Here is a 16,576-nt window from a genome sequence, read left to right as displayed (position 1 = left end):
TGAAACACTTCTGACCCTGCAGTGTTATCAGCCTTCTGTGATTTGTCTGGCTTTGTTCTACTCGGACGACTGTTTGTGCATTTGACAACGAAAACGGTTTTGACAAATGTCAGAACAAATTAGTTTGATGTCTTCAGTGTGTGTGTGTGTGTGTGTGTGTGTGTGTGTGTGTGTGTGTGTGTGTGTGTGTGTAACTGGCATTCAATAAATCAGTGTGGCTGGACATGGTATTTGCTTTATTTCTTATCCAGATGTCTGCTTTTGTTTTGACATTTAAGGGAGGCTCAGCCATTAGTTCGTTCCCAAAATGCTAAAAAGCTGCGACTGCCTGTGCCAGACAGCAGGACCTGCTTCTGATCAACAGCAGGAGCATCTTTTTATGTTTATGTTCGTCATTGAGTTTTGCATCATTTCACCAAGAATTACAATCTGGAAAACATAGATGGTTTTTATATATAGACATCTGTTTCTAAAATTTTAAAAGTCATATGGCACAGCGAGAAGGGAAAAAAAAAAAAAAAAAAAAAAAAATATATATATATATATATATATATATATATATATGTGTGTGTGTGTGTGTGTGTGTGTGTGTGTGTGTGTGTGTGTGTGTGTGGGCAATCCACTGGTTGCCAGTTTGAGTCCCAGTTCAGATGCTGTTGTGTCCTGTAAAAATAAGCACTATAAGCAGTACTGTGCAAAAGCCTTGACCAATAATTTCTTTATAAATTGCTAGGGAAATGGAGCATTTGAGATCATAGTATGAACCATCAGGAAAAGAAAATTCATCGAAGAATTTATATTTCTTTCAACCCTCCTACACTCCGTGCACAGATGTCTGAGGGATCTTCTAGAAATGGCCATGCTATTTTTGCAGGGAAGTGATCGGTCAACAGGAGGTGATTTTCTACCTGTTGATCTCTAATCTGGAGCATAACCTCCTCCAGAGCAGATCAGGTCTGCAGCATAAGTTACCATGGAGATGCACCCAGTAAGGTGTGAACTGCCTTTGTAATGCTGAAAACCCAGGATTAACCTTGAAGTTACCTGGATAAACCCAAATCCTGCTTCGTAGCGCAGACCTCAGGTCATCACGTCTCTGATGCACTTTGCTTTGAATCATTTCAGGAGAGAATATAGTCTGTTCTGTTATTTTGAAAATTGACTTGATGCTCTCTGGTAATACTTTGTCTGACTTCCTGACCTCCTTCTCTGCTCTGTGCAGATTGAGAGAGCTTGAAAGTTTCCATCAAAAATAAATTTAGCACTTGTTTTTAACGACACTGGTGCAGAGCCAGTTCTGGTACACTTCAATAATCATGTTATATTCCGGTTGTGTCATGTAAATACGAGGCTGGTCCTTTGAAATCTCTTCATATCTTCATATATTAAACTAGGTCACTCTAAGAATCGCCTTCTTTCTTTTCTCTCCTTCTGTTGGTGCAATTAAAGCCGGATATCATTCTTTGTGAAAAATTAAATTGCAAGCACTGCTGTTCATCTGCAGGTAGAAATTTGTCCAGCATTATTGGTGCCCAGCGTGTGTTCCTTAGCTGATTTATTTCTGAGAAGTGTTGGTTTTTCATGAGAAAGTCCCTGCAGTGTGGCTCCCTGAGCTTCTTACAGCAAACACAAGGCCTTTGTTTCCCTGCTGCTCGCAGACTGAAGCGCCACGAATTCTCAGATGGATTACTGCTCGCTTCCCACAGCGTCATCTCAACGGGCAAGCAGTATTTCATTACATTAATCACCACACTGAGGCCCTGCTTTAACATGATAACACAGACATGAGGTGTGCCTGATTTTGCTGCTTTGAAGCAGTTGGTCATGGATAACTGTTCAAGATTCACACGTCGGGTACACAGTAACAATTGCTGACTTGTTTATGCAGCGTCTGTCTGGATACAGGTGAAGCTTAAAAGTTAGGGGTGTAGTCGCTGTGTTTCAGAGGTGGATGGAGGCACAGGTGGCTGTAGCTGCTCTGTCTGCAAGAATCAAATTCAGTAACTGAAGTGTTTGTGCTGTTGGCAGGGGCATGCCTAGAGGGAGCCCCTGTAGTGCCCCCCCACCAATGTCATTGGAACAGAGTACTATTAATCTTATATTGCCCAACACCAGAGCAGTTGGAGTGTAACTGAGTACATTTACTCGAGTACTAGTTTGATGTACTTGTATTTAATTTACGGATTTTTTCGTTATGCTGCTTAACAGTCCTTTGCTTTTACTCCATTATACTTTCACAAATTTCTAGCACACCTTAATTCAGGTGTGCAGAGCTTTCTAATTTTTTTGTTTGATACAAATATTTTCTTATAAATGATTAAGCATCAGCATCTTATTATTCTGAAGATTCATTTTACTGTCATAGATCAAGGTGGAACATTAAAGAGACGTGTACACATCAATAAATGAATAATAATAATTATAGCTTAATAAAATGTCTATATATTATGTATATAATATTCTGAAAATGGTCATTTTACATAAGTAGAATGCTCTGTATAGCTAGCTCGATACATTGACATTTATTTTAATCTCACAAGACAAATTACTTTGATTCTACAGCTTGTTTACTTTTAAGCTATTTAAGTAGGATTGTAACTTTTACACAAGTAAAAAGTCTAAATATGTTTTTTCCACTTTGCAAAACATTTGCCCAACACAAAATTATATTTAAAGTCTTGTGCAGCTCCACGTTTCATGTAATAAATCTTTAACAGGACACAGCAGTTACTCGTTAGCAGGTATCTCAGTCTGTGTGTTGCACTCATACATTTTATACATTAGCTGATAATTGAGTACTTCATCTCTCTCATCCATCAGAGAAGTTACTTTTCTTCTAGTTACAAACTTCAATCTGCTGTTTGCGTGCATCCGTTACTATCAGAGCTTTGATTATTATTTAACAGTACTGTGACTGCAGAAACCTTTCATACACAACCTCTAATCCTGTATTAAAGAATCTGTGCAGTACACTTTGAATTTTTGCAATTATAAAACTGTGATGTACTCGGGTTGTTTGGAGGCAGGGGATTTCTGCCTCACTGCTTCATTAAACAAAAAGTAGGCGCCTAAAATAAAAAAGCTATAAACTCGGTTAATTCCTAGAGTGCTCAGAGCTCAGTGCCACCTCATCGCCTGGATGATGCCGTTGATCTTTTCTTTTTTTCAAAATTTATAACAAACAGCATGCTGTCTGTGCAGACAGGACCGCTTTCCCTCTGCTTTCAGACGCTAATCAATTTTCCAGCACTGCTTTAAATCACAGTCATGGGACTAACAGTCTATCAGATAGAGATGGGCTGGATAATTGTGTGTGTGTTTGAGGTAGAAACTGATGAAATTAGAGAATGGATTTTGTCGAGGTGAAGCAGAGGAGAGATGACAGCTGGATAATTGATTTTCCTCCCTGTTGTTTCCCACTTTATGTATGTGGGGTGTGTGTGAGTGTGAGATCTAGCAGTCTGACTGGATAGCCATTTCGTTACCTTCCCATTATCCAGTCAGTCACAGCTTTTTCATTAGATGCTTTCATGTGTTTACTGGGACGAAAGATTTGATTTTCTCTCCAGCAGTTTGCACGTGTTGGCACCGAAGCTGCTTCAGCCGGTTAGTTTCAGCAATGCGAGTTTGCCAAAAACGGCCCAGGAGATACCGAAAACAAAGCGGTGAACAATTTTTTAGCAAGTTTTCCTTCCTGTGTAGATTATGATAAGAAACGTGGGGTTTAATTTCCGTCTTTTATTAGATGCAAAATGTCTTAAGGTGCAGAAATAATAGCTGGGACGTTTGCCCCCAGCATGTGGCAGAGATACAGAGACCCTGCAGGTATTGTTTAATGATTTAACATGATTTAATAGTTTGTGTGTAATAAAGGCAAAGTTGACACACTGCTGTGCTCCCACAGTGTTTTATTAATAACTACCATGCTGTGTTGTCATGTATAATATGTTTACAATACATTAGGTTTTTGTCCTAAGTCACCACCTCACTAGTCTCCCTCTCCTTGTTGCTGTTCTTAAGCTGGGCTGAGACAGTATAAATAAACACAAGAATAGAAAGGAAATGAATAGATGTGACCCAACATAGACAGGTTTACACAAGTGATCTGATCAAATTAGCTTTAAAAGGTTCACTTGTCCCACACTTAGATTAAATTAAAGCAAGCAAACAATACATTTTTCATTTATAAGATTCTTTTATTCTGTTATTATTATTATTATTTTTAATAGAAAAGGAAAAATGTCTTTATATACACATTGATGGACAGAAGTTTCATGGAATGTCATAGTAATTTTTGAGCTTTAATGATTTCTTTGGGTGGAATGATTGCACGCACACATCTTTAATGAATTAAAAAAACAAGCACTGGGTGCTCCAGTCTGAACTTATTTTAGATTTTTTTTCTAATCCACACAGGGTCAAAAGCCTTCTGGCTGGATATTTGACCCCTCTTCTTGGCAGAATTGGTAGCATTAGCTTAAATTGGTTGGTTTTCTGGCACAGACCTGGGTTTAAAGCACGGTACACAAAATGTCAATATAGATGGTGTTGAGGATTTGGGAAGTTCATTCCAGAAGGTTAATCTTAGCCTGCTCCATCCACTCAAAAAACAGATTTTATCTGTTTTTCTTTTGTTTTGTTTTTGGCTATTTAACTGGGTCAATGGTAACTTTATTGTCCCCAGTGGGAAATTGATTTGCAGTCTGTTCATACAGAGAGACAAAAACAAAGAAACACAACACAAAGCCCAGAGAAAACAGACCAAATTTTTCATAAAAAAATGCAAATGTGCAATGGCAACAACCCTTATGGTTTAGTATTATTAACCGTGATTATAGCAGCAGGTACAAAAGACACGCTATGTCTCTTTGTCTTTACTGGAGGCACTTTATACCCACGACCGGAGGGAAGCAGCTGAAAATCATTAAAGAGAGAATGGTCTGAGACAGAGGTTGCCTTCCTCAGCACCTGCCTGTTATAAAAGTCCACAAGTTGGACCTGAGACCTCCCTGAAATCTGACCAGCCACTTTAACCAGATTGCTAAGTCTGGCCTTATTGTTAAAAGACATATTACCATACCAAGCAATGATGCAGAACAAATAAAACAGATTCAATAAAACTTTTATAAAAAAAAAAAGGGGGTCATTATTTCAGAAGACACGTTAAAACCCAATCTCCTTAAAAAGTAGTCTTTGTTGAACCTTTTTCACTGCAGCAGCAAGATATGGCTCAAAGGGACAGAGTCTTATCAAGAACAACCCCCAAATACTTATAACTGTCCACCAGTTCAATGGCTGCACCATTGTGCAGGATGGGGGGATGACTTCCTGAAGTCAATAACCATGTCCTTGGTTTTCAAGGTGTTGATCATTAAAATGACTGATCACACCAAGAAGCAAACTCATCCACAACAGGCCCATGGGAATCCTCTTCACCATGAAGGAGGCTTACCATGACTGTGTCATCGGCATCTGTAATGAGATGCCTGTTAGCCTGTGTACTGCGACATTCATTACTGTACAAAATATATAGTAAAGTGGAGAGGCAGCAACCCTGTGGTGAAGCAGTAGAAGAGTTCAGCTGTTTGGAAAAACAGCCGTTTACTCTCACACACTGAGATCTGTCAGCTAAAAAGTCTAAAATCCAGCGAACAAGATTAAAATCAACTTTAGACTGGTTAAGAAGTTCATCAGCTAAGCTATGTGGCTGGATAGTATTAAAAGCTGAAGAAAAAACAATAAATGAGACCTGAGCATGATGCTTTGGCACCATCAAGATGGCAATATAGGAAATTTAACAGAGTGACCACTGCATCATCAACACCCCTACAAGGCCTGTATGCAAATTGTAGTGGGCCAATAAGCTTTTCTACCTGCTGCAGGATCTCCTTCCTGATAATTTATTCAAAAGACTTCATCACTATGTTAAAGTGACGGGCCTAAAATCATTTAATGATGTAGGTTTTGTGGTCTTAGCGACTGGAGAAATAATTGATTTTTTCCATACCTCGGGAAACCTTTTGTTGCTGAAGTGATAAAAGAAAGATATAAGAAAAAACACTGCATAGTTGCTCAGCACATGTTTTAAGCACCTGGCCACATATTTGTTTTTGTTTTGTTTTTTTCTAAATCATTGTTCTGCTTGAGACATTTTGACGATCTAGCTGTTGATTTGAGATGAAGCTGAAGAATTTGGAGGTATAGTCCTCCTTGATTTTTCCATCCAGTTTATGTAATATGCTAGTACAACTGTCAGCAAAACAGCGCCATAGCATGATGCTACCACCATACTTGCCAAATGGTACAGTGTTTACATACCTCTATCTACCAATATACCTCTTGTCGTTGTGGCCAGGCGGCTCAAACTTTCTTTTGTCTGACCACAAAACTTTTCTCCAGAAGGCATTTGGCTTGTCCATGTGGGCAGCTGCAAATTTCAGTCAAACTTTAAGGTGTTGCAAAAAAGTTACAGATACAAATTCTTGAAATGTTGAACTGATCATCTTGGAATTTCCAGTTGTTTACAAAATGGCTCCAAGAGACATTCCTAACCTGTGTAAATCTGCAAATCTTAATCTAAGTTCCTTGAATTTTCCCATTGTTCTGAGTAAGTGGCCTGCATTTGTATAGCGCTTTTCTAGTCCTTAAGGACCCCAAAGCGCTTTACACTACATTCAGTCATTCACCCATTCACACACAGGCGATGGCAAACTACATTGTAGCCACAGCTGCCCTGGGACGCACTGACAGAGGCGAGGCTGCCGGACACTGGCCCTCTGACCACCACCAGTAGGCAAACATGGGGTTAGTATCTTGCCCAAGGATATTTGGCATGCAGCCAGGAGGCAGCCTGGGATCAAACCACCGACCTTCTGATTAGTGACTGACCTGCTCTGCCACCTGAGTTACAGCCACCCCGTATATTAGTCAGTCCAGTGATTGCTGTTAATTAGTGCTGTTGTGCTGAACAATGAAGCAACCACTTGTAATGATCGCTAATAAGAAGTTAATATGCCTTAAAAAGTTAAAAGACTCTCCAGAACCCTCAGCATCACTGAAAGATTTAAGTGAGTATATATTTGAGTCTGTATGTATAACTCTGTACATTAGAGAATTCCAAAATAAATTCAAAATTGTGAACTCTCATATTTTTAAAGTCATTAAATGCTGTACAATCGAGCCACCCTGGAAACAGATCAGTTTAAAGAAATCATTACAAACCCAAACCGCCCAATAAAGTTCACGCCCATGTTGAGCGGACACAAACTACAACGGGTTTTTTTTTTTTTCAGAAATATAAATGAATCCATAAATATTTATATATCATTCAACTGATATGTTCATTCATTTATTTTAATTATTTCTGAACATTTATTTATTTATCAATACATTTTTTCCTGCCTCCTTTTTGGCGCAGGGTGTTTTTTGACACTTGCCAACTGTTCACGTGTGGCTGATGAGTGGTTGATTGATTTCTCTGCCCCTGTTTTCGGCCAGTTGTTTTTCTGCTTGTGCAAGAGTGTCATGCTTTAGAGAGCACTGTGTTTGTATTCACAGTGTGAGTCTCCAAAATCCCTGCTGTGCCTGAAGAAGAGCCGACTGATCAAAGAGTTACTGTGGAGCACAGCTGTATGCCCACTTTGTCTCTGTCTTTTATATTTAATTTGAAAGAAATTGAATTATCATCAGTCTGCTCTCAATAAATCATAAAAAAGAGAGGACGTGTTTTTAGAAATGATTGCAATAGTTTTCAGTTTGCTGCAGTCATGTGGGCCATGTTTGCTTCAGTTGTCCTACTTCTTGATTAACATACTTTAAAAAGACAAAAGCAGCACTTAAATCTACAAAACAAAAAGTAAAAGCTTCCTGAGTTCTTTATGAGTCTTGTGCACATTTCATTTCTACAAATGTTTCTTTAACCTGTTTCTTAACCTGGATAATAGTTGGCATAATCATCAATGATTTTTGCACCACAGCTGCTATTTCTTATTGTGTGTCATACATACAAGTTTAAAACAATGAAGGTCACTGTATATACAGGTGTTCATTGTGAGCAAAATTTCAGATTTCAGACACTCAGGTTCAGTTTTTTTCTACTCTTGGCTGTGTATGATATCACAGGCACAAATGTGGCCAAATATTTCAAACTGACAGACAGCCAGTCAAATGAATGTTAGGTCAAAGGGAGGATGACTTTAAAGAGGAAGTAGCTAAAATGGCTTGTAACAGACAGAATGAATTAAATTGAGGGGCTTGAGGAAGAAAGATGTGGTGAGCAGACTATAATTTCATTTCATAATTACTTCCTCTAACTCCACCCATGTGTGACTCCACAGAGGCGGCTGGTGGCGCCACGACAAGGCCTCACATCTACTTCTGCCGCTCGCCAAACATGGAGGACTTCACCTGCTGGTGGCATCCACTCAGCAACCTGACAGATGGAGAGGAAGTCACCCACATCCTCACCTACTCCAAAGAGTATGAACTCCACATCTCACAGTTAACTAGGACTAAAATAAACAGTAGAAGTAGGTGTTGACTGGTGGCCTTAGTGCATATGTTTGAGACTGAGTTGTCGATACAAGAGGGACTAAAAGGCTTTAAAAATTGTAATCAAATTGTTTCAAATTTCATGAATGCTTTACACTAACCCACATTAGTGGGGTTAGTGTAAACATATTGCGTTATAAAACCTTGTAAAACAGCCACCCTAACAAACAATAAGAGTCTTGTTTTAGCCTTGTGAAACTATAAAAGAAGCGCCAGATCAGCAGCACACTGGGTCAGTTTCTGGGTCAGGTGAGTTTGTGCAGTTTGATTTCTCGTGCTTCGCGTCACCAGGAAGCTTTTAAGAAGGTCAATATTTCCAAGCTGCTCTGAAATCCTGCACGCAGACTCACGTGACCTCAAACAGATGCCAGCTGGCCCAGATGGCAGCCACAGCAAAGAAAACGCTGCCACTAATCAGGACAAATTGGATTGTGCTTTTGACCACCACGTGGCTTCAGAGCTCCTACTGATTGTTGTTTCATCTCCTGCTGCACTTTGTATGTTTGTTTGGGAAAACAAATGTAGATCAGGGATTATCTGATAAAAAAAAAAAAAAAAGACAAAATCTTACTAAACACCAAAGCAGCTAGGAATAAAGTCACAGCTCAGACAGGGAGATCACACTCTGCAGGCACACCTCAGTGCTGTTTGTGTTTTAATATATTAAACTGCCATTACACACTTTTTATTTACATGAAATACCCTCACTAGGACTGAAAACAAACATGCTAATAAGGTTAAACATAAGTTTGTGATTATCCTCCATATAGAAAAGTTTCAAAACTTAAAGACAAGTTCCTTAAAATATTACAGTTAAGATCAATTTGAGGCATTAGCCTAACGTTGAACCTGATTTGGGGCTTTGATTTGGCCATTTCTTTATAATGGTTTTAACCTGGTTTTAAGCTGGTTTCAGATGTTGGGACTACTAGGTCAGGACTGGATTCAGTCTTGATTTGGGGTTTGATCGAGAACTTTCCCCAGAATTTGTGTGTCTCTCTCTGTAATCTCCATTCTTTAACCTCAGGTCCTCAGGAGTGAGACCATCTGTTGTGGGATACCTTGTTTTTCTTTTGGCTGAAAACAGTTCTTCAGGACTCTGGTTGGATGTTTGGCTTCATGATGGCTACAATAAGTGTGATAAATTATTGCAAACCTGCTTGGAAATTAGACAAAATTAGACTGTTAAAAAGGCCAAAAAGAAAAGAAAGTCCAAGTATTGTTTAAAAAGATGTCCAGTGTTAATTTACTGATTTTCCTTTTGTTTGTTAGTGCTTATCTAAATGTGTTTTTTCTTTGATTTTGTGAAGGAAGGAAGCCAAACTGGAATGTCCAGACTATGTGACTGGCGGCCCCAACAGCTGCCACTTTGACAGCAGCCACACATCTATATGGACGGTGTACTGTTTGACCGTGACCGCCATAACCACCCACAGAAACTACACCTCCAAGCAGCACTGCCTGGACGTGGCGGAAATAGGTAAGGGGTCGGATCTGGGTTAAAAATGCTGATTCAAACTAATTATATGACTCCATTACACAGAAGTTCAGTTTTTTGTTTCTATTTGATTTGGTTCGTTTGTTATTCGGCCAACAACAAAACTGTTCTGTTAAATGGAATTTGATTCCATTGGAAATGGATTTTGGTGCAGATTTCTCCTTGTGACCTCTTATTTACTGACTAACATTGAGAACAAAGTGATACAAGAAAACAGACGAAAACAGAGCGAGTTTCAAGGCTTCAAAATTCATGTCTGAGTATTGATAAACCCATTTTTTAAAAAAGAAATCTTCATGCTCAGACAGCCAGCTGCGCCGCCTGTGGTCAAAGCAGCAGCGAAATAAAGGGCAAAAGTGAGATGACTTTATTGTCTGCAGGCTTTAATTCATTTTACCTCCTGGAAAACTTAAAAGATTGCATAAATAAGATAATTCACAGCAAGTTCACGGGAAGGAGAACTTGTTCTAATCTCAAACTCGATATAAATCAGAAACAGAAAAACATTTGTACATAAAGAGCCAAAAGACTTTGGACTGGAAATCAGTAGGTTTTTAACTTTTCCTTACTGTCATCATAATTGAGCTGTAATTTTATGTGTATCTGGTAAAAAGCAACCAAATGTGTTATTAGTACAAGCAGCTCAATATGACCTTTATTCACTATGTAAATAACAGGTTTTGTCCTTGCTCAAAATTAGCCCTAACTAAGTACAGCTGTAAATATGACCTCTTTATCATTACATCACATCATTCATTAAAAAAATTAACACTCAAGGACAGAGGAGGATCTTTAGGCTCATCTTCAAGTTCATAAAAAGACAAAGAGCACTTGACAGTTGACAGAGCTGCCAGTTTGCCGAGAACTAGGAGTTAATAACAACTGTAATAGTCACTGTGATGGCGTGAATAATTACCCACCTACTTCATCTGGATTGGATTAATCCTGAACCTAAATAGAGGATAATAGGGGGATTTGAGGTGTGCGCTATGAAGGGAGATTAAAGGAAGCGTTGTGGCTATCTGGCTGAATCACCATGGTACTTACCCTCAACACATAACCTCGTCTGGACAGGTTGTGTTTAGAGTTTTGATTTAAAATTGTCTTTAAGTGTAACAAGTACCGTCTGCTGAGGGAATACCTTTTACACATAAACTGTATATAACAGATGGACACAGCCACAGTGATGTCACACACTGGTTTGTATGTAAGTGTTTTGGCTATGCTTTTTTTTGTAACCTAGAGGGACCATGTTTGGATGACAGGTCAGAATGCTGTGTTGTCAACATTTGGCTCTTTTGGCACTTTCTATTTGTACTTTTGCAGCACACACTGTCTGCTGTCTCCTCACAACTTACATACATTTAAATTCCTGAATCAGAAAATACATTACCAATTGGCTTGGCTCTTAACTCCATTTTTAGCTGGAATGGCAACAAATCAAGCAGATTAGAAAGCTGTTCAGTCTATTACAGAGCCTATTCAATTTGGGAAAACAAATTTTACTTTGCTTTGGTCCAAAGGTAAAGTGATTTCCTCGTCTCCTTCATTATGGCACAGTGCCATACCTGAATGCGCTTCTTCAGCTCTATTTAAATGGATCTAGTTTAACATTTAACATCTTTAATGAGCAGCTGTCAGTTTGGAAAGAAACAGCAGCATTGAGAGCAGATTGAGTGGCAAAATAAATGTTTTCACTTATGAATTCACAAGATTAATGGTTTTCTCCCAGCACTGCTCTCTTGACTTATTTTCAGAGCCTGTTGCTTTCTGCCAGAATATGTTTTAAGGCTTAATAACCTCTACTCACCGTCCCGACTGACATGATTGCTGACTTCTTGGCTAAATTGGATTTATTCTGTTAAAGGCAGTAAAAAGTAACACTTAAGCACAAGTCTGCAAAGCAAATGGGAATCTAGTTGTGTGAAAAAAGGGGAATGTAATTATATGTCTCCACATGAGGTAGATAAATCAGGGTTCCCATGCATTCTTAAGAAGTTTTAAAAAGTATGAAATTTGATTTCACGTAAAATGTCTTTACTTCTGAAAGGCCTTTTTAGTTTTTAAAAGGTATTTATGACAGAAACAAATCATAATACTTAATCAAATATTCAGTCATGGTAAAATAAAATTTCACCCTTTTTAAATTCAAATATTTTACATTTCAGCAGCAAGTGTGAGCACCTCTGTTAAAGTTTTGGGAGTTTGCTAGTCAGGAACATTCAGGTGTGCGGTAACTCAATGCCAAGAAGGAAAGACATCAGCAATGGTCTTAGAGAAGCAACCTGCCTATCACTTACTGAAGCGTTGTAAGAAAATACATAACAATAATAATAATATAAGATAACAATAAAGTTAATAAATAAATAATAAATAGTTATTATTTATTAATAAATAAAGTTAATAATAAAGTTAAAACCAGCCTCAGAATCTCTCAGTATGCTCAGTCTGAACTGAAGTAATTTAGCTGTGGAGCATTTCAAGGTTAACCATGTGAGTGAGCTCCTGATGTAATTAGAATCTTGTTTCACTTCATATTGAGTCTATTAGCAGCCATTCATTCTTACTTAAATATAAGATTCACAAGGTCATTCCTTAATTGAGGGAAGTTTTTTAAAGGCCTCAGACCCTGCTTATATTGAGATTCTGCGTGTAATGACCAGCTGCTAATCTCATTTATTAGGGACTGAGTGTCTGTTATTATCCTGATGCTGCACATTTGGACCAGAGCAGTCCACTTCCTGAGCTGGTTTTGAGGGGTTGCAGATCGGAGGTCTGCTTGGCATCATTATCATTGAACACGTGCGTGAAGCAGCATCATGTGACCAGCAGTGTAGTGCTCTTTTTTTGTGTGCCTCAGATGTCAGGGGAGGTCAGAGACGTCGCTCTTATCACAGCCATGCAGGAGATTCAGCTAACAGCTGCAGATAGGCGTTTTCACTGGAATTGAATTAGAGGTTACAGTTTCAGTGTTAGAAACTAATTATTCTCATGACTCATTACTGAAATGTTGCACACCTAAGAAGAAGCAAACACACCTTAGATGAATCAGTCAGAGGGTGAATTTCCCTCTGACAAATACCCTTTGATGTCGAATTTCAATTAGAGTTTTAATGAGAACACTCCAATACATTTTCACGACTCACTACATAGAGAGTTTGACATTTTTTAATGTTAAAATATAGAGAGTGTAGTGTTTATATTATATCCCTGTATAGTACTCTCAAAGCCTCCCAATATGCTTTGTGATAAGTAGGGTACTAATAGTTCCTACCCAAGTCTAAGAGAAAAGAGAACCCAGAATTTTGACAGTTCTGATACACTAGTATTTACCATGTTCTGGATCCTTTTTTTGTTCACAGTTCAGACGGAAACACCAGTCAACCTGACCCACAACCTGACAGACGTCGGTGGTGATGAAATGGGCCACAATGCGCTGATCTCCTGGACCTACCCGGTGCCTGCCCATGTGCAGTACGGTTGGATCACGCTGGTCTATGAGCTGCAGTACAGACGTATTACCGAGCCAGACAACTGGAAGGTAAAGAGAGAAGTAATAATGAACTACAGATGAGTTTTTATACAAATGGAAGAAAAGAAAAAAAGTTCTTGGGGGAAGATCTTTACATTTACAGTTCTGGATATTTATTTAGGAAAGAAAAGAAATCTTTACATCACTGAGGTGTGTTTCTGAATTAAATTGGTGATATTTGCCTTTATTTTATTTTATTTTACTTTTAAAAATAATTTAAGCGCAGACAACTGATTCAAATGTGAGATTACAGTCATTTGTTTTAATCGAGTTTTGGTTTCAGGTGAATGAGAAACTAGCTTGTGGGTGTGAGGAAAATGTTGGGTGCATCATCTACATAAAAGATGATATTTTGAATCTTGTACAGAATTTAATTAATAGACATTAGAAAAAACAAGCTCAAACAAAAATGTGATGAGGATGGCAAACTTCAACAAAATGTCAGGAAAAAAGAGGAGAGACCCTAAATTGAGCACACAGAATCTCAAGATACAAAACAAACAAACCAAGAACTTAAAAAAAATTTGCTAACAAAATTCTGTGTAAAACAATGTGGCAGAAAATGTTATACACGTTACACTGAGTTCATTACTCTCCTTTAGACAGAGTTTTACGTATAAAGTAGTTCATTATGGTCTGCATGTCACAGAACATGTTGTCTGTTTGCAGGTGAAGTATCCTCTGCGTGAGCCTCAGGTGGAGCTGCTTGGACTCCCGGTGGATGACTACGTGGTCCGAGTTCGTTGCCGTGCGCAGCACTCAAAGCTGTGGAGTGACTGGAGCGCCACGCTGTTGATGAGCATCCCCCCGAGGCAGTCTGCAGGTACATCAGCAGCCAGACGGAGTAACGGTGCTGATTTACATGCTTCTGGTTTTGACTTTCAAGTGTTTCTTATTTTTACATGTATTGTTGTTTTAATTGCAGTGAACACAGTATGTTTCTGCATTTTTAAATTATATTTTGTGGGTTTCTCGTGAGATTCATTTTGAACAAATTTTATTGCAGATCCTAACTAAAGCTTTATAATGCAGGCATAAAATCACATTGCATTGAGTACAGGCAATGACAAGACATCAATAACTTAAAAAAAAACACCATCCAGTTAAAAGCTCTCAACACAGACTCAGTAGTGCTGTGGCACAGGAGGAAGGATTCAAACATCTACAGCTTGACACTAGACATTAATCCTGCAGACACATGCTAAGCTTTTTTAAGCACATTAAGCATATTTATTTTACATGCAATGTTGTTTTAAAAAACAAATAAAAAAAAACAAACAAAAAAAGACAGTTTTTCAGACATAGAAACAGCATTTCTTTCAGTGCAGTGCCAGGATTCTGAATTTGGACAGAATGGATCAGGTCTATTTGAGCTGAGGATTCACATTACAGAAGTTAATGTTTTTAATGCTACCACTTCTATTTATTACAAGCAGGTACATGTGCCTGTATCAATCAAGGAAGCAGTACCCAATCAATCACTGTTATTTTTGCTGTACATTAGAAATACTAATATAAGCCAGTTCACAAGCTGTGGGCAGTGACTGAAAGAGGCTCTCCCTCAGTGATCGGGTGAGGACTTCAGTCATTTGGGAGGGATTCAGATTAGATCTGCTACTACTCCATAGATGATGGATGGATGGCTAGACACTGAAATCCAACTGAAATTAAATAAATCCTGTCTTATTTGAATTATTTCCATCATATAGACTAGATCACAGTAAAAGAGAGCTGAAGAAAGAGACTGTTTGATAAGCTACATTGACTCTCATCAATCGAGAGGCTCATTGTATTTAAATTCATTAACTTCTCTCAATAGAAACTGCCTCTGCTTTCAAAGAGAACGATACGCAGAAATGTTCAGCTCTGTGTAGTTCTACTGTGAAAAAAAGCTACTGTGTAAAATACATGTGACCTATTTATTAACAATCTCAGGGAAAATTAGTTTTTTCCCCTAAGGCTAGTGTAAATATCTTTTAAACAGCAGGAGAGAGCCATGCTGCTTCAATAAGCATCATGCCATGTCACAAGATATGCATCCACAGCAGTATGCAATGCAAAAGAAAAAAAATTAAAGAAAGTTTCTTTGCTGAATGACTCCTGCTTGCTTAACATGCATTAGCTCGTGTGGAATGCCCTGTTCTGATTGGTGTGAATGATAAATTAATGAATGTTATCTTCAAAGATTGGAAAACGACAGTCTTTTTTCATTTTTTCTTTTTAATTGTATTTGTTATAATCATTTAACATGAAATCGAGGAAAATCTCTCTCGCAGGCAGTCCTGATGGGCTCTTTGTTAAATTGGTGGGTCCAAGCCCCTTAGGCCCACCCACAACACCACAAAAGATTTCCTCTGCTAAAAAAAAATCCCTTTTCCCAATTAAATGTGTCACTGAAGGAGTAAAGCTGCAGGGGAGGAGGAGAGGGACGGTGACTCAAGGTGTGTTTTACCTGTGCAGGTAAATTGCTGGTGCTGATTCTGGTGACTGGAGTTGGTGTTGTGGCTCTGCTTGTTATCACCTTCAGTATTGTTCTACAAAGCAAGAGGTGAGAAAAATACACATCTGTTTCTATCTTTGTCTTGCCACATATACACATGCGCCTGGACACACAAACACACACACATCATTTGATTTAGATTTTTGGGTTTAATATTGCAGGCGTAGAAGTAAGACGCTAACTGCTGCCCTGCTTCTTGTTTTTGTAGCTGTCAATAAGAATTTTCTTTACATCTGAACTGATTCATTTTTAGGAAGACCTTCAAAGTTGTAAAGAATGTTCAGCTGCAGAGAAATTGTTAAACTTAAATTGTTAAACTATCCAATTCTGACGCACAGGAAGAGCAGGCTCAGAGATAACGCTACATTTTTAAAAAAGATTAAATACATTTTATGGCTGGAACACCGACTTCGTTCAATGTGTGTGTGCTAGCTTAGTGCTGCCGCAAAGCTGCCTATTTTATGTGTGTCAATTAAAGGCAAGTACACCCTTTTTC

General features: G+C 38.4%; 1 protein-coding gene across 3 annotated transcripts in view; it reads left to right on the top strand.

Moving 5' to 3' along the window:
• Positions 1-16,576, top strand: part of LOC120746248 (prolactin receptor-like) — a 50,320-nt gene that overhangs the window by 30,540 nt on the left and 3,204 nt on the right. For all 3 annotated transcript variants that reach the window (XM_040051625.1, XM_040051624.1, XM_040051626.1), the window contains exons 3-7: positions 8,337-8,478; positions 9,861-10,030; positions 13,411-13,589; positions 14,250-14,403; positions 16,041-16,128. In XM_040051625.1, coding sequence (XP_039907559.1) covers positions 8,337-8,478; positions 9,861-10,030; positions 13,411-13,589; positions 14,250-14,403; positions 16,041-16,128 — 733 coding nt within the window. The remainder of the gene's footprint in view (positions 1-8,336; positions 8,479-9,860; positions 10,031-13,410; positions 13,590-14,249; positions 14,404-16,040; positions 16,129-16,576) is intronic.

Source organism: Simochromis diagramma, unplaced genomic scaffold (assembly GCF_900408965.1).
Source record: "Simochromis diagramma unplaced genomic scaffold, fSimDia1.1 OVJJ01000107.1, whole genome shotgun sequence".
NCBI lineage: Eukaryota > Metazoa > Chordata > Actinopteri > Cichliformes > Cichlidae > Simochromis > Simochromis diagramma.
Note: the sequence above shows the minus strand (reverse complement) of the source record. Positions and strands in the feature narration are given on the sequence as shown.